At 42.6% G+C, this 23,414-nt stretch overlaps 1 protein-coding gene across 1 annotated transcript in view; it reads left to right on the forward strand.

The window, feature by feature from the left end:
• The first annotated feature begins 215 nt into the window (after positions 1-215).
• Positions 216-23,414, forward strand: part of EXOC4 (exocyst complex component 4) — a 779,245-nt gene continuing 756,046 nt past the window's right edge. Inside the window, exon 1 of the mRNA XM_029615101.1 lies at positions 216-295. Coding sequence (XP_029470961.1) covers positions 216-295 — 80 coding nt within the window. The remainder of the gene's footprint in view (positions 296-23,414) is intronic.

The raw sequence follows: 23,414 nt of genomic DNA on the forward strand, positions 1-23,414 counted from the left end.
AAAGTAGCCCAACTGGACGTGAAATAGCCCAATCTGGCAACACTGTCTGTACGCGGCTCATCGAAGCTTGTACGCAGAAGCCTGCCTCTCTCTAACTGCGATTGGTTGCGCACCCTTCCGGCCTTCTGCCGATTGGCTCTCGCAGGTGCGCGCCGTGCGGGAGCGGGTCAGCGGATTACTTTGTGCCAGTGTTTGGGGTGCAGCTGATTGTCGCGATGGCGGGAGAAGCGGGGCGATACCGAACTCCGGTGGGCAAAAGCAAAGACCCCTCGGGGCTGCTGATCTCAGTGATCAGGTATGGGGGAGAGGAGAGGTCGGGTTTAGAGGGGGTTTCTGGTTGTGCTGCCAGGGCTCTCAAATATATCCGGTGTCAAGCCAGTGCTTGGGATGCGTTACAGGTCGTTCTGCTCTGAGCAGCCAGAGCACTCCGGCAAGTCATTTGAATTTGTCATGGGTCAAAATAGCAATTTAAATTTGCCACCTACGAGGCATTTCCTCTGCAGTTGTACAAAGAACTGTATCATGCATGCCCATGTTTGTGGCCTAAGTACATGAAAGTCCAAATCCTGTAGCAAAGGCTTTGTTCACATTATTAAAGAGATAGATAATGTTGATTTGACAGGCGCCTGCTGCTCCTTCCTCCATGGTGATTATTGCTAATTATTCTCTCCCCTTCAAATGCTTAAATATCTCTTTGTTATTAATTGAATTATTTTCTTGGGATGAAAGTCATGCTTACTAGTCTGTAATTACCCTGTTCTGTTTTTACGTAGTAACATAATAGGTGACCACAAAAATTAATTAACCCTTTCACTTGGCCCAGTACTTAATGTCCACATTGCCAAGGATATATCCCAGCTGCCAGCCATATAGTATGACTTCTTGCAAGGTATCTGACAGATAACTCAGTTTCTCCATGTAAAGCTTTATATACCAAATTATTTTCTAAACCTTTATAAAACACTCATCTTATATCCCAAAGGATTTCCTTTCTTTTTGGTTGTCACTTCACAAATGCGGTGCTTAAACCTTATTCCCACAAATCACCCGACATTGATAATGTTTCGGCATTTTATTTATTTATTTGATTTATTTGTAAGTGTTTATATACCGAAGTATTGGTGTTGGCCTTCACTCTGGTTTACATTTGCAACAACATTGTACATTCAAATCAGAAGACAGCTGTAATAACAGTATACATTAAAATCAAAAGATAACTGTAACAAGAGTTACATATATAATACATATAGAGTTATATATAATTATATATGCCTTCTTTAGGGGATCCCATTTTTTTGAGCTTGAATAAGGAGCCTGGAGGGTCAATATATAGGAGAATTTGAGTTCCCTTTAAGAAAGCATATATAATGCCGAAATATTTATTTATTTATTTATTTGCAGTTTTTATATACCGACATTTGTTTAGTAACCTTACATCGGTTCACAGATAACAGAAACATTGCAGCTGTGCGAACTAGAACAAACATATGCAACAGTGCTTTACAATAAACATTTACAATAATCAATAAACTTTACAATAAACTTGTTAACGAAAATATGCAACGAAAATATGTTTTACAATAAACATTTACAATAATCAATAAACATTACAATAAACTTGTTAACAAAAATATGCAACAGTGCTTTACAATAAACTTATTTAACCAGGGGGGGGGGAGGAGGGGTAACAGTGGAAACAATGGAAGGGAAAAATCAAATAGCGGTACATAGCAAATTCTCGCTGAACTTATGTCTGTAAATAAATAGAATGAGTTTTATAAAACACAATTGGAAAAGAGAGAAGCTGGGCCTGAGAGAAAGAAATAGGATAAACAAATAAGCGTGGGAGTAATTTGCTTATTGCAGCAGTTGCTACCCCTGACCAATTGAGCTGGATGTTTCGCTTGGATGCAGCTCCAGCGCTGCTCTCTACATCGATGGCGGGGGTGTACGGAAACTGGAACCATGGGGTTGCTGATGGGGGCCAAGAGTAACAGATAAGTATGAGGGGAAAAAAAAAGTGTGAAAGCTTGCTGGGCAGACTGGATGGGCCGTTTGGTCTTCTTCTGCTGTCATTTCTATGTTTCTATATGTTTCTATGATAGAGTCTTATGTCCAATTGAAATACAATAGATATGAGTAGTTGCCAATAAGACGATAGGTGTGGTGAGAGAGAACGGGGATGTACACTTAAGTAAGTTAGTGGGCAAGGCTGTAGGAGTAAGAGAGAATGGAGAGCGTAAAGTTAAGTATAAGCCTGTAGGAAAAGCCATGTTTTCAGTTTTTGCTTAAATTTTATTGGGCATGTTTCTTGCCGTAGCTCCGGTGTCATTTTGTTCCAGCAGCTCGGCCCGGCTATGGTTATTGCACGCTTCCTAGTCGACTCAAGAGTGGTGGTTTTAAGTGTGGGGGTGTGTAGGGTGGCTGCATGTTGTGTTCTAGGGGTTCTGGAGTGTTTGTGGAAGTAAAGATCATTATTGAACCATGTCATGTTTTCATTGTGTAGGGTCTTGTGTATTAGAGATAAGGTTTTGAACATGATTCTCTGCGCAATGGGGAGCCAGTGCAGATCTCTGAGTATGGGAGTAATATGTTCCGATTTTCTGGTGTTGGTGAGAAATGCGTGCTGCAGCATTTTGAATCATTTGTAGTGGTGGGATGGTAGTTTTGGGTAGGCCTAGAAGAAGGGCATTACAATAATCAACTTTCGAGAAAATGAGGGATTGCAGTACAGTACGGAAATCATGTTGGTAGAGTAATGGTCTTAATTTTTTTAGAGTGTGTAGTTTGAAGAACCCATCTTTAATGGTGTTGTTGATATGCTTTTTAAAGTTAAGGTGGTTGTCTAATGTGACTCCAAGGTTTTTAACAGTGTTAGTGATGTCAGGGGGAGTGAGTGATGTGTGAGTGGCAGCAATTGTGTTTTTGTGATCCTGTGGGGAAATGACCATAAGTTCTGTTTTATCAGGGTTAATAGCCAGATTGATGCTAGTAAGGAGGTTACTAATGGTGGTGAGGGCAGTATCCCATGTTTTAAGAGCATCATTAAGGGAGTCAGTGATGGGGATAACAAGTTGTTCGTCATCTGCATAGATGAAGTACATAAGGCCAAGTTCTGTAAGTAGGTGACAAAGAGGGAGGATATAAATATTAAAGAGAGTAGAGGAGAGGGCAGATCCTTGTGGTACTCCGTGATTTATATTGTACGGTTGCGATTCATGGTTTTCGAAATTGACTTTGTATATTGTCAGTGTCTGGTGATTTGTGGGATTAAGGTTAAGCACCGCGTTTGTGAAGTGAAAACCAAAAAGAAAGGAAATCTTTTGGGATATAAGATGAATGTTTTATAAAGGTTTAGAAATTTATTTTAAGGTTTAGTAATGAAATAAAAAGTGATAAAAGGTTTTTGAATAGGTATTGTTTAAATGGGAAAAAGTATATGATGTGATGCTGGTTGAAGCCCATTGTGGGCTAGAACCTGTGGATTATTTTATATAGAGCATGATTTTTCTGATACTGATTTCCCTAATTTTTGAATTTTTAATGTATTTATTTATTATTTTTGTTATACCGAGTTTCGTGACTTGCATCACATCAACCCGGTTTACAATTAACAATGTGTGTAAGGCAGAGAGTAACAATGTAAACAATATTCCCAATTCAAACTTCCAATACAGTAAAACAATAATAAGGATGTGAGAAAGTTACAATAAAACAGGGAAAATTAACTAGGATCTGGAAAGGGGGAGAAATAGAACAAAGAAATATTTACATATCAGCCAATTGTATCAAATAATATAGTTGTATAGCAAAATAAATAAATATGATAGAGTTGTGAAGGATGATAGTATGGTGTTGAGTATGGGTAGGTAGTTGGTGGATTTTTATTTTAATCCAATTTTTGAATACAAGTTGGTGCTGATGGGTGGAGGTTTTAATCGAGGCCTGGGAATGCTTTTTTGAAAAGCCAAGTTTTTAGTCTTTTCCTAAATGTTAGGGTGCATGGTTCTTGCCTCAAGTCAGGTGGGATAGAGTTCCATAGAGTTGGACCTGCTGAAGAGAAAGCTCTGAGACTCAAGGATTTATGTTGGTAGGTTTTAGCATGTGGAATCTGGAGTGACTCTTTGTAGTATTCCCTGATGGGTCTGGCGGCTGTGTGTTTTTTAAATGGGATTTGTAGGTCAAGTTGAGTGTGTTGGTGGATAGCCTTGTAGATGATATTGATGGATTTGTACATGATTCTGTAGTGGATCGGTAACCAATGGAGGTCTTTGAGGATAGGGGAGATGTGATCGATTTTCCTGGAGTTTGTAAGGATTCTAGCTGCTGTGTTCTGTACCATTTGTAGAGGCTTGGTATAAGAAGCTGGGAGGCCTAGTAGTAGTGAGTTGCAATAATCTAGTTTGGAAAAGATTAATGCTTGCAAGATTGTTCTAAAGTCCTGAGTGTGGAAAAGTGGCTTTATTCTTTTCAGGATATGTAATTTGTGGAAGCAATCTTTGGTGGTTTGGTTAATGAATGGTTTGAGGTTAAGACGGTTGTCTAAGATGGCCCCTAGGTCTCTTACGTGAGCGGTTTGAAGGAGGGCTGGTGGCTTTGAATGTGTGTTGTTGTTTTCCGGAGATATGAGCAGGTATTCCATTTTCGAAGCATTGAGGACGAGGTTTAAGCTGGTGAGTAGATGTTTGATTTCTAGTAAGCAACTATCCCAGTATTCCATTGTTTTTGAGATTGATTCTTTTATGGGGATCACGATCTGTACGTCGTCTGCGAAGAGGAAGTGTTTCAGGCTTAATTTTGTGAGTAGTTGACAGAGGGGTAGCAGGTAGACATTAAAGAGTGTAGGTGAAAGCGATGAATCTTGCGGCACCCCTCGGTTGGAAGGGTGATATTGGGATTCTGTATTGTGAATTTTGACTCTATATCCTCTGTTTTCCAGGAATGTTTTGAACCAGGTTAGTGTAGCACCTGTCAATCCAATGTTTGCCAGTTGTTTTAGAAGGAGGACATGGATGACGGTGTCAAAGGCCGCCGAGAAGTCAAGGAGGATTAGTAAAAATGCTTGGCCTTTATCGATTCCGGAGAGGAGGAAGTCCGTGAGTGAGAGGAGTAGAGTTTCGGTGCTTGCGGCTTTGCGAAAACCATATTGGTTTGGAGACAGAATACTGTGGTCCTCTAAGTAGTTGGATAGTTGAGTGTTTACCAATTTTTCCATGATTTTGGCTATGAATGGGAGGTTGGAAATAGGGCGGAAGTTGTTGGGATCGTCTGCATTTAGATTTGTTTTTTTTAAGAGAGGTTTAATTGAGGCAGTTTTTAGGTCGTCTGGGTAGATACCATGTGACAGGGAACAGTTTATGATTTCGGCTAAGGTTTTTGATATAGTATCAGGGATGAGAAGAAGCATTTTGGAAGGGATTTGATCAAATGGGTGAGATGAAGGTTTCATTATCTTCAGCACCGATTGTATCTCTGTGCTTGTGATGGGTTCGAAAGTGTTAAGCTGAATGTCTTTGTTTGGGAGAAAATATGTGTTATCTGGAGCGGTAGTGTTTGGTATCAGCTGGTTGAGGAGGTCAGATATTTTTTTGTTGAAATGAAGAGCCAGTTCGTCTGCTTTAGTCTGAGATAGTTCGGGTGGTATATCTGGAATGATAGGTTTAGTGAGACTGGAAACGAAGGCGAATAGAGCTTTTGAGTCAAAGATGAGGTGGTGCACTTTAAGGGCATAGTAGTCTCTTTTGGTTTTCAGAGTAATGCTTTTGTATAGGTGGAGTGAGCGTTTGTAATCCGAGAGTGAGGCCGGTGAAGGCGCTTTGCGCCATTTTCTTTCTTTCTGCCGAAGTAGTTGTTTGAGCTTTCGCAGTTCATCATTAAACCAGGGTTGTCTTTTGGATGCATTTGAAGTCTGTTTTTTGGTTGTCAAGGGGCAAAGAGTGTTTGCTATTGATTTTGTTATTTTGGACCAGGATTGGAGTGCAGAGTTGGGTGTAGAGACATCGATGAGTGGTAGATCTGGGGCTAGAAGTTTGCTGAGGTGTTCCGAGGTGCAAGGTTTTCTGTATAGGAAAGAAGGTCTTGAGTCGAGATTAGAGTCTGATCGTGGTATAGAAAAGCTGGTGGAGATTAGAGAGTGGTCTGACCATGGGACTTTTTTGCAATCTGGTTGTTTTGTTTGAGAAATACCGGAGTTTGTAAAGAAGAGATCGAGTGTATGGCCTGCTTTGTGAGTGGGTTTGATTTGTTGTTTGAAACCCATCGCTGACAATGCGGTGAGGAAGGCTTCACAGTTTGTTGAGAGGGGGATTTTGTCAACATGTAAGTTGAAGTCACCCAGTATTATAGCAGGGGAGTCCAGGTTTAGGTGCAAAGTTATGGTTTCGAGAATAGGGGAGGCGTCTGACTCTAGCAGGCCTGGAGGGGCATAGACTAGAAGGATTTGGAGATATTCTGATTTTGAACAATCCTAGTTCTAGTTTGGTAGCTGTGTTGATAGGGTAGTGTGTGAACCAAAACGAACAAAAAACACAAAATGTTGATAGGGTAGTGTGTGAACCAAAACGAAAAAAACGAACGAAGCAAAAAAATTTATATTTTTTTGCTTCGTTGGTGATTTGTTTAAGTGATCTTATACGCGAGGTTTGTTTAAGCTTTATATACCATCATGCTAACCTTAAAAGTGTAGTCTCTGTTCCACTAAAAGCCAGTGTAGTTCACGCAGATGGAGAGTTATGATATAGAAAGCCCAACAACAAAGCTATTAAAATATAAGCACAAACTGAGTTGTTCAGAATATAAATAATGCAAGATATATTAGTTATGAAGTCATTTCATCATACATCCTCAAATGTAATCATATGTCTAAAGCCCCACTTTTTTTTTTTTTTTTGCTGAGATGCAATATAAAAAAATGCAAAGTGCTGAAATAAAAATATATTCCCAAAGCATATCTGAAGATCAGGACTGGTGCAAGAGTCTGTAGCGCCTTAAGCAGACCAATGTAACAACGGCCCCCCCCCCCCCCAACCCACCCTGAGTTGAATGTGCCCTCTGACAGTGGTAGAGTTATGGTCGTCATCTTACAGTTCTCTCTCTCTCTCTCTCTCTCTCTTACCCTCCCCTGCTGTCACCCCTTCTTTCACATTGTTGAAAATGGTGCCCTTGCGTACCCTGGCTGCACCCTGCCCACTGACACTGCCCTAGGCAACTATCTAGTTCCGCCTAATGGTCATGCCGGCCCTGTTGATGATGGAATAATCAGTATACTCTTTGGCCTTTAAGAGTATGCCGTCAAAAACACAGCTGAGAACTTCATCCACGTTTCAATAGATATCTGCCTCAGGGAATCCTACTTCACTTTTTTATTTTTTTAGCATATCATGCAATCTTCACACTTAGCAAAAGACACTTGCATGAATTCTTTCACTATGATGTGAAAGCTACATGATTTTCTTAAAAAAAAAAAAAGTAGGAAACCTAGATGCAGGTTTGTGTTGAAACACAGCCCTTGGCAGATGAAGTTCCAATGCTGTTTTTCACTGCAGACTCTCAGTGGCCAAGGAAGTATAATGATTACTCCATTTCCAGATGTGATTTGAGGAGCATGTGCTATTATGTTAGCTCTGTACACTTAGGTATGCTGCACCTGAGTAAAAAACACACTTTTCAAACATGTTTAGGATATTGGACATTTATTTTATTTATTTGTTAAATTTGATAGTTCCCTTTTCCTCAGTGCATCAAGGCAGTGTACAATAAACAGTTGTGACAGAAACTCCCCAGTTCCCACCTTACTTAAAAATACACATCTTTCCCATACTCACCCCTTACAACAAACACCTAAAAAATAACAAATTTACCAGCCTCAACCCACTCATCCCCTACAATCCTAGTTAACATTGCATCCCAGTGCTGCCATCAATAACAGCAGCAAAGTATGGCTATGATTGCATTTGAGGGTAAATGATCCTATACCCACAGTATAATATATGATGCTCCTACATTTCTAACATAGTAGTGACGGCAGAAAAAGACCAAATGGTCCATCCATTCTGCCCAGCAAGTTTCTTCTGGTAGTAACTGTCACTCCGTGCCTTATTTTAAGGATAGTAATATTTGCAATAAAAAATAAACAATTGCCAGACCCATAAGAAATTTACCGCTAGCATTTTTACGGGATGAGCAGCCTTGATAATTCAGACAAGGCTGCTGCTTGAATGTGCTTTGCTTTTGGACTTGGTTGTGGAAGCAGTCCTGTGCTTTTTTTCTTAATGTCTGCATATCGGTACCTTGGATCGTAAAAGTCAGGGCCCAGCATTGGTTGTCACCTGAATTCAGATCCTCTTTTACCCCCATTGTGAAAGCAGAGAAAGATGTTGCAATTGTGTCAAAATCATGAAAGCCAGTTGGTTAAGGATAGTAACTGCTGCTCCATGCAAGTTTCCCCCATACACCCGTTTCTTCATTTCCCTGCTCTAGCCTTTAGGGAGCCACACTGTTTTTCCCATGCCTTTTTGAATTTGTTTACTGTTTTTGTCCTCACCACTTCTACCGGAAGGGCATTCCATGAATCCACCACACTCTCTGTGAAGAAATATTTCCTGATGTTGGTTCTGAGTTGTACACCCTGGAGTTTCATTTCAGGACCTCTAGTTCTACTGTCTGCTTTCCAACAGAAAAGGTACAGAGTTTGTGCATCCTTAAAACCTTTCAGGTATCTGAAGGTCTGTATTGCATCTCCCCTGCACCTTCTCTTTTCCATATCCTTCAGTATGTCCTCATAAGTCATCCGATACAGACCCCACACCATTTTGGTAGCCCTTCTTTGGACTGTGTCTGTCCTGTGTCTGTCCTGTTTCTATCCTTTTTCAGATACTGAACACAGTACTCCAGGTGAGGCCTCACCAAGCATCTGTACAAGGGCATTATCATCTCCTTACTGGTTATTCCTCTCTCTGTGCAGCCCAGCATTCTTCTGGCTTTAGCTAACGCCTTATCACATTGCTTTGCTGCCTTCAGATCTCCAGACGCTATCACCCCAAGGTCCCTCTCCCAGTCTGTGCACATCAGTCTTTCACGCCCCATAACATAAAGCTCTTCTGGATTACCACAGCCCAGATGCACGACTTTGCACTTCTTGGCATTGAATCCCAGCTGCCAAGTCTTTGACCACTGTTCAAGATTTCTTAAATCACTTTTCATTCTCTCTACTCCTTCAGGCGTGTCCACTCTGTTGCAGATTTTAGTATCTTCTGCAAATAGACAAACTTTAACTTCTGCCCTTTCCATAATGTCGCTCTCAAAGGTATTGAACCAAACTGATCCCTGTGGCGCTCCACTTAACACGGTTCTCTCTTCAGAGTAGGTTCCATTTACCATTACATACTGTCTTCTGTCAGTCAACCAGTTTGTAATCCAGGCCACCACTTTGGTGCCCACTCCCAAGCTTCTTATTTTATTCACAAGCCTATGTGGGACCGTATCAAAAGCTTTGCTGAAATGCAAGTAAATCACATCGAACACTTCCTTTTTCCAATTCTCCAATCACCCAATCAAAAAAAATCAATCAGATTTGTCTGACAGGCCCTTTCTCTGGTGAATTCATGCTGTCTCGGTTCCAGCAATCCTTCTGACTGTAGATAGTTCACTATCCTTTCCTTCAGCAGAGCCCTCCATTAATTTTCCCACCATCGAGGTGAGGCTAACCGGCCTGTAGATTCCAGCCTCCTCTCTGATCCCACTCTTGTGTAGCGGGACCACCACCATTTTCTTCAGTCACATGGCACCTCTCCCGTTTCCAGGGATCTACTGAACAGGTCCTTCAGTGGACCCACCAGCACATCTCTGAGTTTTCTCAGTATCCTGGAATGAATCTCATCAGGCCCCATGGCCTTGTTTACTTTCAGTTTTCCTAGCTCTTCCCATACAATCTCTTCTGTAAACGGAGTTTTGTCTACCCCACTCCATTCTGCGAACTTCTCAACCAGCGACTGTCCTTCTCCAGGGTCTTCTTTAGTGAACACTGAACTGAAGTATTGTTTAATATTTCTGCCATTTCTTCGTCTTTCTCCACACATTGCTCCCTGTTAACTTTCAATTTCACTATACTTCCTTCTTTGTTGTATCTAAAAAATGTTTTGTCACCTCGCTTACCTCTTTGGCCATCCTTTCTTCTGCCTGACCTTTTGCTTTCCTGATTTCTTTCTTCATCTCCCTCAGTCTCACCAGATATTCTTCCCTGCGTTCCTCTCTTTGGGATTCTTTATACTTTTTGAATGCTGTTCTTTTTGCCTTTATTATTTCAACCACCTCCTTTGAGAACCAGATTGGTTTCTTTTATCTTGTACTTTTGTTTACTTTTTCAATGTACAGCTTGGTTGCCTTTGTAATTGCTTCTTTTAATTTGGCCCACTGTTGCCCCATCTCATCCGTTTTCTCTCAGTCTTCCGGTAGATCCCCATTTTGAGAAAGTCCATATTTGTGAAATTCAAAACTCAGGTTTTTGTGTGACTTCTCTGTATCTTGTTTGCGATATCGAGCCATACCGTCTGATCACTGGTGCACCTTCCCAGACATCAGAGACATGATCCCCATTTCTGAGCACTAGGTCAAGTATCACACCCTCCCTTGTGAGTTCCATTTGTTTGAACAGAGCCCCTTAAGGGCATCCACTGTCTCTCTACCTTTTTGTAAATTATGCAGAGAGGATATTCCAATAAACTTCCAGCAGATTAAAATCTCCATCCTTTTGGATGTCTTCGTCTAGATCTCTGTCCAGTTATTCAGTTTGAGTTGGAGGCCTATAGACCACTCCCATGTAAATGGAAGCACCATCTTTTTTTTTTTTTTTTAAAGACAGCCCATAATGCTTCTTCCCTACCCCACATCCTTTGCATTTCAGTTGCTTGGATGTTGTTTTTTGCATAAAGAGCTACTCCTCTCCTTTTCCTGACCTCTTTGTCTTTCCTTAACAAGTTATAGCACAGGATGACCATATCCCAATCATAAGTCTACAAAATCATGAAAGAACTTCAATGGGTAAATGTGAAACAGTTATTTACCCTTTTGGATAATACAAGAATTAGGGGGAATGCCATGAAATTAGCAAGTAGCACATTTGAAACAAATCAGAGAAAATTCTTTTCCACTTAACACACAATTACGTTTTGGAATTCATTGCCAGAGGATGTGGTTAAGGCAGAGAGTGTAGCTGGGTTTAAAAAGGGGTTGGATAAGTTCCTGGATGAAACGTCCATAAATTGCTATTAATCAATAGGGAATAGCCTCTGCTTATTGCTGGCATTAGTAACATGGGAGCTATTTAATGTTTGGGTACTTGCCATGGATTGACCACTGTTGGAGATAGGATACTGGACTTGATGGACCCTTGGTCTGACCCAGTATGGCATATCTTATGTTCTTATGATTCAGTGAACCATGTCTCTGTAACAGCAACTATGTCCAAGTCTACTTCCACCATTTATTGGAAGCAGATTTGGACATAGAATTATATCCTGAACTGTTCAGCTTTGTCTGTAATACAATTTGCAAAATCTTATAAAGGACTCATTCATATACCTTGAAGTATTAATAGTGCATAAGGAATTATCTTTTTTTCACTGGAAAGGAAGTTCTATAATAAGGGGTCATGATATGAAGCTCCAAAAGAAATGTCATGAAATAATTTTTTATGGAAAGGGTAGTGGATGCGTGGAATGCCGTTCCAGAGCAGGTGGTGGAGGCAAAAACAGCGACAGACTTCAAAAGCACACGGCATAAGCACAGGGAATCTTTAGAGACACCAGTAGCACAACTTAGCACAACGATGGGCAACCTTTTTGACCTGAGGACCACACTGGGTGCTACATTGTGCTGTTGGACAAGAAGGGAGTTTCATAGATCTGACAGGTTGAAAGTACAGCTCTAACTAGAAACCCTCGTAGAAATGTAGGCGATCACACAGCCAGGTCTGTCTATCTGGCTGGCTATGCGCTCCTCATCTTGACCAGGTCAATGTGGCACATTAGTGTTGACGCGGTTTTGTCCAGTAAGGCCTCAGAGGTCTAGGAGGTTGGATGTTCAGGTCATGGTCACACTAGCGATGATAGCTATTTACGTCAGTGGTTCTCAATCTTTTTTCTGTCAGGACACACCTGACATGGTTCTCACATGCGTGACACACTGAACATATGACCATCATAGGGCTAAATGTAAAAGTACAGTTTGCATCCTCAGGAAACCCCTTGACCCACAATTATGGATGTAAAGCAGAATTACGACATTCCCCATACAACTCACCTTACAAAAAATATATTCTGGTTCTAGTGTCATCTCAGTAACAGCAACACAAACTCCAACTACCAGGCTCAATAGCCCTACTTATGAAAAGACAGCAGTTTATCACTAATGCATGTCCTTTTGAGAAAATACAACAAATAAGATTGATACAGTAAAATACCTCACCTCGGTCACATACACAGAACCAACCTAACATACTCCCAGGATCTGCAGTAATGCACATAAACTAATCCGCACACAGTTACACTTGTATTATGGAACACACTCAAACAGTAAGAACCCTACCTATGAAAAGGCAACACTACAAATATTAAATCAGGCCCTAAACACCAATACACCTCCTATTAGGAAAACAGAACTAGCCAAGCAGCTATAGATCCCAACACAGAAATAATTGTATAACTATACTAATAAGCAGAGTAAATGTTTCACAACAACTATGAACAGAATAACATCCAACTATTTAAAATTCTCCAAACACCAATAAAATATTTCAAAACAGCAGACATCACATAATATTCAGTAATTAAAATGGCAGTCAATCAAGAAAAATAAACTTAAAAAGCCACTTTTACTAATCCCCTCCAGCAGCTCTCCTACTCCTTTTCCATGCAGGCCAGTAGCACACACCAGAAGCAGTAGTAGCTGAAGCTCTGTACTCATGGTCCTCTTCCTTAGCGCCCACGACCAGTCTCTCTGTCTCTCACACACACATACCAGTTACACCCCCATGACCAGCTTCTGACTTTCACACACCAATCATCTCCCGACCAGTCTTTCTCTTACACACCAGTCACCTTCCCGATCAGTCTCTCTCTCTCTCATGCGCACACACACACACAGGCTTTCCACTTCCATGTTCTATCTTACATATACAGGCTTCTCATTCCCATGCTGTGTCACACACACACACACACACACACACCCAGGTTTCTTACTCCTATGCTAGCTCTCTCCACATGCACAGGCTTTTCATTCCCATAATCACTTTCTTTCTCTCTCACACACACATACCAGTCACACTCACCAGTTTCTGTCTCTCACACACCAATCATCTCCTGACCAATCTTTCTCTTACACACACACACATCAGTCACCTTCCCGAACAGTCTCTCTCTCTCGTGCACACACACATAGGCTTCTCACTCCCATGTTCTGTCTTACATATACAGGCTTCACACACCCATGTTTCTCACTCCTATGCTAGCTCTCTCTCACAGGCTTCTCATTTCCATAATCACTTTCTCTCTCACACACACATACACTCCAGTCATCTCCCTGACCAGTCACTTCTATTATCTCTCCTATATGCACACATACATCACCTCTCTGACCAGTTTCTCTCAATCACACACATGCTTTCTCTCACACACACTTACATAGATGATCTCAATCAAATGCTCTCACTTACACACAGGCTCTCAGTCACAGTTACACATGCGCACACTCAATCACACATACATTCTCTCACTTAGAGACAGGCTGGCTGTCTCGCTCGTTTCCTGCCCCCCCCCCCCCCCCGAGCACAAATGGTAGCTGCTGCAGCCGCCTCTTCCTCTGGCCCCCGCAGGCCAAAAAAAGAAGAATCTCATCGGCCCCTGCAACTCTCAAGGCCATTAAGTACATAAAAAAGTCCTAGTATTCTGAGGTGAAAAACCAAGCTGTCTGACTTTATGCACATGGAGATTAAAACAACTTTAATACTTCACTCGTAAAAGTCGGGGCCCCGTATTGGCTGTCTTCAGAATCCAATACCTTTTTTTTTTTTTTTCCTACCATGCCATCAAAAGCAGAGAGCAATGTTGCAGTTGGGTCTAAAGCATCAAGGTCGTACATTTGAGTTTTGTTTCATTTATCAGGCTGGGCTATTTTGTAATCCACGGGCCCTATTTTCTCCAAAACTTCATAGGGTCCTTGCCAAAGGGCTAATAGCTTGCTTTCCAAAGACGGAAGGAGGTCAAGGACGTGGTCCCCTGGCTGGAATTCTCTTTGGACTGTGGGACGATTATAAGCTCGGGCTTAGGTGGCCTGAGCCTTCTCTAGGCATAGATGGGCCACCTCTCCAGCTTTCTTTTAGGCAAACTGCACTCGAAGAACGAGGTACACGAGCTTCAGATGGCCAGACCTTCCCATCGTAGTTTTATTCTTTCCTTCTTGTCCTGGCCACAGAAGTGCAGGAATGGACTGCACGTGGGTTCCACAGGTGTGGAGAGGTACAAGAGATGAGTTTGGTCCAGAGGTTGGACCCGAAGTGGACCAACCCCAGATTCCTTTTGGAGAGCAAGCTGTCCACTGCACAGACAGCTGACTTAACGTAGCTGGTGAAGCAAAACAAGGAGATCTTCTCAAACCTACCGGGTTGTATACGCCTGACTCAGCAGGACATCATCATGCCTCCTGGAATTTTTGTGCAGCGATGACCTTATCAGACTCCTGAATCCAGACGTCACATCACTGAGTCTGAAATGGAGATGCTCCGGCTTGGAGTTATAAAGGAGTCTAACAGTGATTGTCTTGCCTATAGTGATGGCAGGCACGAAAAGCTGCCTATCTGAAATCAAAACACTGGCACAGTGGCGGGCAGTACTCACAGCTTCAAGATTTGAACAACAAACATTGACTTCAGCAAAAAAATGGACTTTTGTATTACCCATGATTAAAAGAAGATGCAATCTACTTTGGAGAGTTTGAGTGATTTAGGCGTCTTTGCATAATGGTTATTAAGAAACTTTTAAGTTTTAACGTCATGATTTTTCATTATATGCCTGCATAGCAATTTGTTTCAACCATTCTGGATATCTTGTGGCATAGTCCAGAATGATGAGGATGTACTTATTTCCTCAAGGAGCTCTCTCTAGTGGTTGCACAAGATCCATGCCCACGCTTTCAAAAGGGCCCTCGATTATGGGCTTTGGTATGAGAGGAGCCGGCCATACACTAGCAGGCTTTGTGAGTTGGCAGGTAGGGCAAGACCAGCAATACAACTAGACTTGTTTATGTAGACCGGGCCAATACAACTGTGCCAATATTTTCTCCCAGGACTTTTCCTCCCCCAGATGACCCCCTAGAAAGTGGCTGTGTGCTAGCTGCAAGACCTTTATTGTATTTTATTGCTATGTTAACCGCTGTGAAAGCTATGCCGAGACAACGGTATATAAGTACAAATAAACCTTAAACCTTAAGAGCTTCTGATGACACGGTTTGGAAATTAGGAGTTGTTCTATCAAGTCCCCTCTACACTTCTCTTTGTGACTCAGTAAAGTAGGTCTCCTTTCATTACCAAATAAGGAGGAATAGGATCTGTAACTGCACTCTAGAGATTACCTTTCCATCCACCCTCTATATATCCTCTTGGGCCCACTTAAAGACTCATCCTCCCTCTGGAACCACCTGAAGCTCCCCGGGTCACCCCCTTTTTCCCCAAAGGAGCCAGATAAGACATTCTGGGTGGGTGACTGTTCTTCCTCTGACTCCGATCCCTCTTCCTCAGCTGCCTCTAAATTAGCAGCATAAGTGTATTTGTCCTGTTGGCGTTGCCTCCAGGACTTAGGACTTAGGCATGGGCTATTACTACATAAGAACATAAGAAAATGCCATACTGGGTCAGACCAAGGGTCCATCAAGCTCAGCATCCTGTTTCCAACAGTGGCTAATCCAGGCCATAAGAACCTGGCAAGTACCCAAAAACTAAGTCTATTCTATGTTACCATTGCTAATGGCAGTGGCTATTCTCTAAGTGAACTTAATAGCATATTCTGCAACCAGAGATGTATCTTTATTATGGGTGCTTTGTATATTGCATTTGAAACAAATTTCCAGTAAAGTTTATTGAACAAGCTTTGGCACTTCCGACTCCTGCTTAGAGATTAGGGTATGATGAAATGATCTCGTACCCGCCATTCTGTATGATAACCCTTGATTTATAAATGTTCCGTCACTATTTATACTTTGAACTGCTTTGCATTTGCATGTATGTGGCTCAGTTGATGGGCTTTTTTGTGTTTTCTTACTTTACTTAAATATATAGCTATATATATATATATATATATATATATATATTTCTAATTTTGCATAGCTATTATACAAGACTGATTTTTGTATTGTTTGTATAACTGCAGAGTAAAGTGACCCTCCCGCCATCCTCCAAAAGCTTTTGAAGTTCGCAGGAGAATTTATGTGCCATGGTGGTGCATTTTATTAAATATGAAAAGTTGTGAATGCAGGGCAGGCCTTATGGTCCAGGGGCAGTCTCGTATGCCCTGCAGATTCTGCTGCCTTTCTATCAGGCACCAGATGAAATGTCTTTAGACTGGATGGTAGTTGTCAGGAACCCCAAGGCTTGATCTGGTGAATGTTGGTAGGAGACTGTATTATAGACGTATATATCCAGAGTATGTGTTCCTCCTAAAACTGACAGGGCATGTAGTATCGTGACCATAGTCTGTGTTTTAGTATGTATCATCATATGTAGTCTAATGCTCTATATCCCACAATGAATGTGCATATACTGGGTCAACACTTTATGCAAATTTATCTGAAAACCCAATCAGCTGTGAGGTCACCAGGACAGGTTTGGGAAGCCCAGCTGTGTCATCCAAATCGGAAAATATCATTCCTATGAATGAAATGCAACCTTATTTTGTCATATACGTATCTAAGTGCAGTAAGCAAAGTAAATGAAGAGAGCCCACAAGATAACAACACCTGTCCACAAGGCTGTGTCATAGCCTTGTCTGGGGGTCTGGATAAATATGTACTTATAGCAGTGATGCGAGTCTGCTATGGACACACACCGAGTTCTGAAAGTTTGGGTCCAGGCTCATTCAGGGCCTTTAAATTCACAGTGCTCATGGTCAGTGGTGCTGGCTCGGACTGTCCAGCTTTGCACGAAGAGATACGGTCCTTGCTGTAGGTTTTACTACTGCTGCCGTGCCACACACGTGCTGCCGCTTGCATGCAGCCCTCTACATTAGAATGTTTCTTTTCGGTTGGCAGAGGCACTTGTTGGCACTGATTTTTTTTTTTTTCTACCCTGCACTGGTTGTGGCATTGGTATGTCAAGATGAGTTACGAGGATAAAGCTGAAGGAGGCAGTCACTGCCATTTTGCTTGTAGCAAGCTCTGTTTTCCCAGGTTGGCATTCTTCTTTTGAAGAGCTGGTTGAATTAGTAAGACTGATTTTTTTAATTAGAATTTATAACTGGCTTGGAACTTCGAGACAGAGCTTCCACCCCTGCTTGCGTGCTTGCATGGTCGTTCACGTTTGGGTTTCAAGGCATGCGCCGCACGGTTCAGGCGGCTGAAAGCAGTTTGCCAGCTTTTTGTGGAGTGCCCATTTGTCCAGTCTTGGCTTACGGGGCCATTTTTTCAGAGGCACAAAATGGGTAATTGGTGATGCTCTTCTGGCCAGGACTGTGAGCGGTAGGCTTAAGGGATTAATGCAGGGACAGCCACTGATACTTGTTGTCACTGATGTGGGGCGAGGCTTGCATCGGAAATCTGAACGTGCTTGTGGATTTCATCAGCTTCTGAACGAGTACAGTATTCGCTGGCCTCATTCAAGGTAGAATTGTTTTCTCTTACGAGCTGTGCTTGATAATTTGGCAGGTTACGATTTGCGGTTTCCTTTTAATCTCCTGTGGGCACTTGACAAAAATTGGAATTAAATGGGAAATGGCCATTAACCTGGGGGGAAATCAATAATGTGAGCAGTGGCTTCTTAAATTTCTCATTTAACTGTTAACTACTTTTGCTATTTTTTTTTTTCTTCTTCATTTTATTACTTTAATCTTGTTTGCTCCTGGTGGGTGCGGGCGGAGGATGCCTTGTATTATTGTACTACAACCTCGGTTTTGCAAAGTGATTTTCAGAGCATATTATCGGCTGCTGGAAGCTGGGCCTGAGCCCTTGTGGCAGCGCTCCGGGTTTCCACCTGTCTGTTTCTTGGCTTCATTGCCTCCTCTTTTGGTCTAAGGTTTCCTCTTCTTAATGTAGTGGACTTCTTTAAGCTTTTAGCCTGCTATGCAAAGGGAAGGAGCCTTAGGAAATGACTGTGTGCGCCCTCTTAATAACCTCGGTGTTTAGTGTCCTGTGCATGCCAGATTTTCAGTGCGTCAGGGAATCCAAGGGAGGATGAAATATTTTTTTTTTGATCCATATGTGTGTGTGCCTTCCAAAAAGTCAGCTCCATTAGTTCCGCAGGGAACGTCTTGCTTTTTTTTGTTTTTAAGAACAAGAGGGCGTGTATTTTTTATCCTAAGCACACCCCCTGTTTATAAATATTTCCCGTTCTGAGTCCACTTCGTAATTGCAGGGTCTGTGCTTTACACCCTAATGGATTTCTGCACCCTGAATCAATGGTCCCAGGCGGGGAGCGTCCGATCACCGTCTAATCACATTCTGCCACTCCTGCTGTCTTGTTTGGAGCAGGCGGAGCCTTGTAATCTGCTGGCTCCGCGTGGTCCAAACCGGGAGCTGGCTTGAGCGGTCCCAGGCAGTGGGCAGATGCGTCTGGAGAGGATAGTGGGGACTAGTGACGAAAACTTTTAAAAAGTTAACTGTTTAAGCCGTTAACGTTTAAGCGGTTATCCGTTTTTAATTGTAGGGGGTGGTGGGACTCTGAGGAACCTTGCACTGGGGATTCCCAGTCCAAAGGCAGAGCTGGGCTGGCTTCTCTCACACACCACACAATCAGCACAATCCAGACTGAAGCTTGAAAGGCACAAGCAGGCTCTTGCTGCCGGGCCTGACTCGCTCCCCGCCTGAGTCGGCAGCCGCTGATATTAAGCGGTTAAATGGAAGACCAAATAGTTAGGCTTTACTTAGCATTTCACCGTTTAATATTTTTCATCCCTTTTTGGAATCATTGCTTGAAGGGCATAAGTTTTACTCCCTGCCATAAAGGAAAGAGACCTAGTAATGATCATTTTGGATGATCTGAAGCTTGCAGCAAGGAGTGCCTACAACAGTACGCTTGGATGTATAAGAAGAAGTGTCGCCAGCAGGAAAAAAGGAGGCAATATTGCTGTGCTGGGTCAAAATGCGCTTCATTCCCCTATGGTTCTCAGCAAGAGCCAGACCTTGGATGGGAGACCACCTGAGAGAGCCAGATATCGGATTGGGCATGGAAGTAAAAACTCCGTCCTGTACAACAAAAAAAAAATAAAAAAATACTCAGCTGTGGAGCCAGACGTGGCTTTCGTGTGCACAGTTTGTGCACCATTTGAGACAAGAAAATGATTAGATAAAAGAGATATGTTACAGGCATCGGTGTGGATGCCTCCATGGGGTTCTGATGATGATCTGCACGGCGGTGATCTCAATCAATTCCGATTCAGCGGTAGGAGCATTCAGAGCCTTCAAGTAGCCACATCTCCTGAAGGATGAAATAATCTGGCGGCATGCTGGGAAATTCTGTCTCCGATTGCCAAATACTCGGGGAATCTTTCGGTTTCCCCCAGAGGTTCTGGGATTTTACTGACATTTTACCAGGGCTCTGGCCACACACCTGAAATCTTGTTTCCACCACCAGGAAGAATGGGGCCTATTGGGGTCTTGATATTTTTGTTGTCCCATATAAAAAGTGAGAACTGCTCCCTTTGCCGCTGCTTTCACCTCCCTCCCCCCTCCTCGCTGCCTCCTCTCTTCTTTCCTCCTTTTCATCTCATGCTGCTGGAAGGTTGTCAAGGACTCAGAGCCTCCTTTCCATTGAAAGGCCCCAGAAATACGAGTGAGGTTATCAAATTTGCAGATGATACCAAATTATTTAGAGTAGTTAAATCACAAGCAGAATGTGATACATTGCAGGAGGACCTTGCAAGACTTGAAGATTGGGCATCCAAATGGCAGATGAAATTTAATGTGGACAAATGCAAGGTGTTGCATATAGGGAATAGCCACTGCTATTAATTGCATCAGTAGCATGGGATCTTCTTGGTGTTTGGGTAATTGCCAGGTTCTTGTGGCCTGGTTTGGCCTCTGTTGGAAACAGGATGCTGGGCTTGATGGACCCTTGGTCTGACCCAGCATGGCAATTTCTTATGTTCTTAAGCTGCTGGAGGTCTCTTTCCGTTTTGGGCTGCTGGCCAAGGGAAGTCGGGAGGAAATTTTTCTGAGTTATGTAGAAACCTAGAAAAATGACAGCAGACAAAGACCGTACCAACTGCTCAGCTTTATAGACCTTTCTTCCCCTCAGAGATCCTCTTGAATTCTGATGCTGTCCTACTGTCCTAGTCTCCATCACTTTCCCAGGGAGGCTGTTCTAGTAACCCACCGCTATCTCTCTAAAGAAATATTTCCACCCTCATCCCATGACCCCCTTGTTCCAGAGCCTCCTTTCCATTGAAAGGCCCACGCCTCCTGTGCATTTATTCCTTGGAGATAGGGAAATGTCTCTGTCCCATCTCCCCTCTCTTAGATCTCTTATACGCTTTATTATGCAGAAGGTTGACCATTTTAGTAGCTACCCTTTGGCGAGCTCTGTTCAGTTTACAGAATTGTACATAGGGCTCCAAATGAGGTCTCACCAGAGACTTACACAGAAACAATATTAGCTCCTTTGTTCCTTCTGGCCATTCCTCTTCCTGTGTACCCAAGCATCCCTCTGGCTTTTGCTATCATCTACTCTACCTGTTTTACTACCTTGAGAGCATCATCATCATTTATTTATGGCATGCTTTTCCAGCCAGGTTGTAACAGAGGAATGTAGTTACAGTATCAGATCGGGCTCTTGTTTCATACACAGATGAACATCACTTCCTATACAGATTCCTTCTGTTGAACAAAATCAGCTGTGACAGGTGGAGAAGCAGCAGCAGTTCAGAAATACTTTGTTCTGGTTCCTGCAGCTGAAACAGAGATGAAAGACATGAGGCAGATGAACAGGGCAAGGCTGGGAAAATCCCAGGAATCAGGTCTCCTGGGTACCTAAAATTTGGCACCTGCTTTCTAAAATTCATTTAAGCAGAACAGAAAATAAAGCCAGAGAGATCAGTTTGGAAGACTTTTTTTTTTTTAATTTTCTGAAAAAGATTGATAGTGAACTAATCTGGGGAGGAGAGAGAGTCTGCAGCTGTACCACACCCTACAGCCCTGGCTAATCTACACTGATCTAAGGGTGAGCAGAATGCAAAGGCTCCCAGGTATGCTGACCACCGGCTTCAGGTGCGGACTGCTTTAACCCAGAGGCACCATGAACAGCTGTGTGAGTCAGGGGTCTGAAAAGTTGAGAAGCAGGCCTGAGCTGAGTCAGCAGCTGTTGTCTAGGAGTGTGAAGGGGTAGCTAGTGGTTAGAGCAGGGGGCTACGAACCAGGGAGACCAGAGTTCAAATCCCATTGCCGAGCCTTGTGATCTTGGGCAAGTCACTTTACCTTTCATTGCCTCAAGTCCAATCAGATACATAAATAGGATGACTACAGCACCTGTTGCACAAGCCCTAGCTTGAAATGTAGGGGTAAGAATGACAAGAAGAGTAATGTACTTAGGGGCCGATGCAATATCGGGCATTGAGCTCAGAGTGCTGCTAAACGCGTGGTTGGACATGCATTTTCGACGCACTAGTCATATGTCCAATGCAATATTGGGATTAGTGTGTCCAAAATGCGCATCCAAACCGGCGCATAACTAACAGCGTTTTTCACATGCAAATGCCATATTGATGAGGCTATTAGCTAGTACGCCTGATGTAAAAAAAAAAAAAAAAGTGCACCCAACATGCACATTTTAACCCTCAAAAATTAACGCCAGCCCAGAATTGGTGTTAAGTTTTGAGGCACCCTAAGCCATGCTCAGAAAAGCAAAAAATACAGCTTTTCTGTGGTTCCTCCTACTTAATATCATTGTGATACTAAGCAGGAAGAACCACAGAAAGCTGCAATATGAAAAAAAAACCATCTTGACACCGGTCAGGTTGGGAAAAGGGAAGCTCAATTTATGAGCAGGGATGAGCACGGGTTAGGAAAATGGACGCTCGGAAAATTGAGGGTCCGTGTTCCTTACCTGCACACAGCCACTTCTCCTGGGCGCTCGATGCCATGGACGCGCTAGAGGCTGTGCAATTTATCCATTATGCGTCCCTTTTAGCGCCAGCTTATTTGAGTGTTACATGGAGCGCCTGAGAAAGGGAATGTACGCCTTTTAAAATCTGCCCCTTTATATCCCAAGGAGATACTGTACCTTTTTCCAGTAATAAGTCAGAAAAAATAATTTTGTCTTAAAGCCGACAGTGCTTGCATCAGGCTTGCTGTGGTGTATATTTTGAAGTTGGGAATCCTTGCCTGCCTTCTTCCTTTGGAGCTGATAGCTTTAGCTTTACAGTATTCAGCCTTGTTGGAAAAAACTTTATTTATGGGAGGAGATTCTTCAAGTGGAATTTTCAGATCCTGCTGAAAATATTTTTTCTGGGCAGTCATCAGGAGTTCACCCAATATTTTAGGAAAATTCAAAATTCTGACGTTCAACTGACGAGAAGAATTTTCCATCAGCACAAGCCTATGAGAGAAAGCTCCAGTATCCCGGATAGAAGTAGTTTGGACTAGGGATGTGAATCGTTTTTTGACGATTTAAAATATCGTCCGATATTTTTTAAATCGTCATTAATTGTTAAAGAGTGCGATACAATAGCAATTCCACCGATTTATCGTGAAAAAATCGTTAATTGGGTTAGTGCACACTAACGGGAGTTAGGACACAACCTAAAAACCCACCCCGACCCTTTAAAACTGCTCCCTTAGCCTCCACCACCCTCCCGACCCCCCCCCCCCCAAAAAGTTTTAAAATTACCTGGTGGTCTAGCGGGGGTCCCAGGAGCGTTCTCTCGCGCTCGGGCTGTCGGCCGATAAACAAAAAACCCACCCTGACCCTTTAAGACCGCTCCCTTAGCCTCCACTCAACGCATAGTTAAGCTCTGGAATTCATTGCCAGAGGATGTGATTAATGCAGTTAGTGTAACTGAGTTTAAAAAAGGTTTGGATAAGTTCCTGGAGGAGAAGTCCATAAACCATTAATCAAATTTAGCTGCTGCTTTATTACCGGTATTACATAATATAAAAAATTGCCATACTGGGTCAGACTGAGGGTCCTTCAAACCGAGCATCCTGTTTTTAACAGTAGCCAATCC

Source organism: Rhinatrema bivittatum, chromosome 9, assembly GCF_901001135.1.
Source record: "Rhinatrema bivittatum chromosome 9, aRhiBiv1.1, whole genome shotgun sequence".
Taxonomy (NCBI): domain Eukaryota; kingdom Metazoa; phylum Chordata; class Amphibia; order Gymnophiona; family Rhinatrematidae; genus Rhinatrema; species Rhinatrema bivittatum.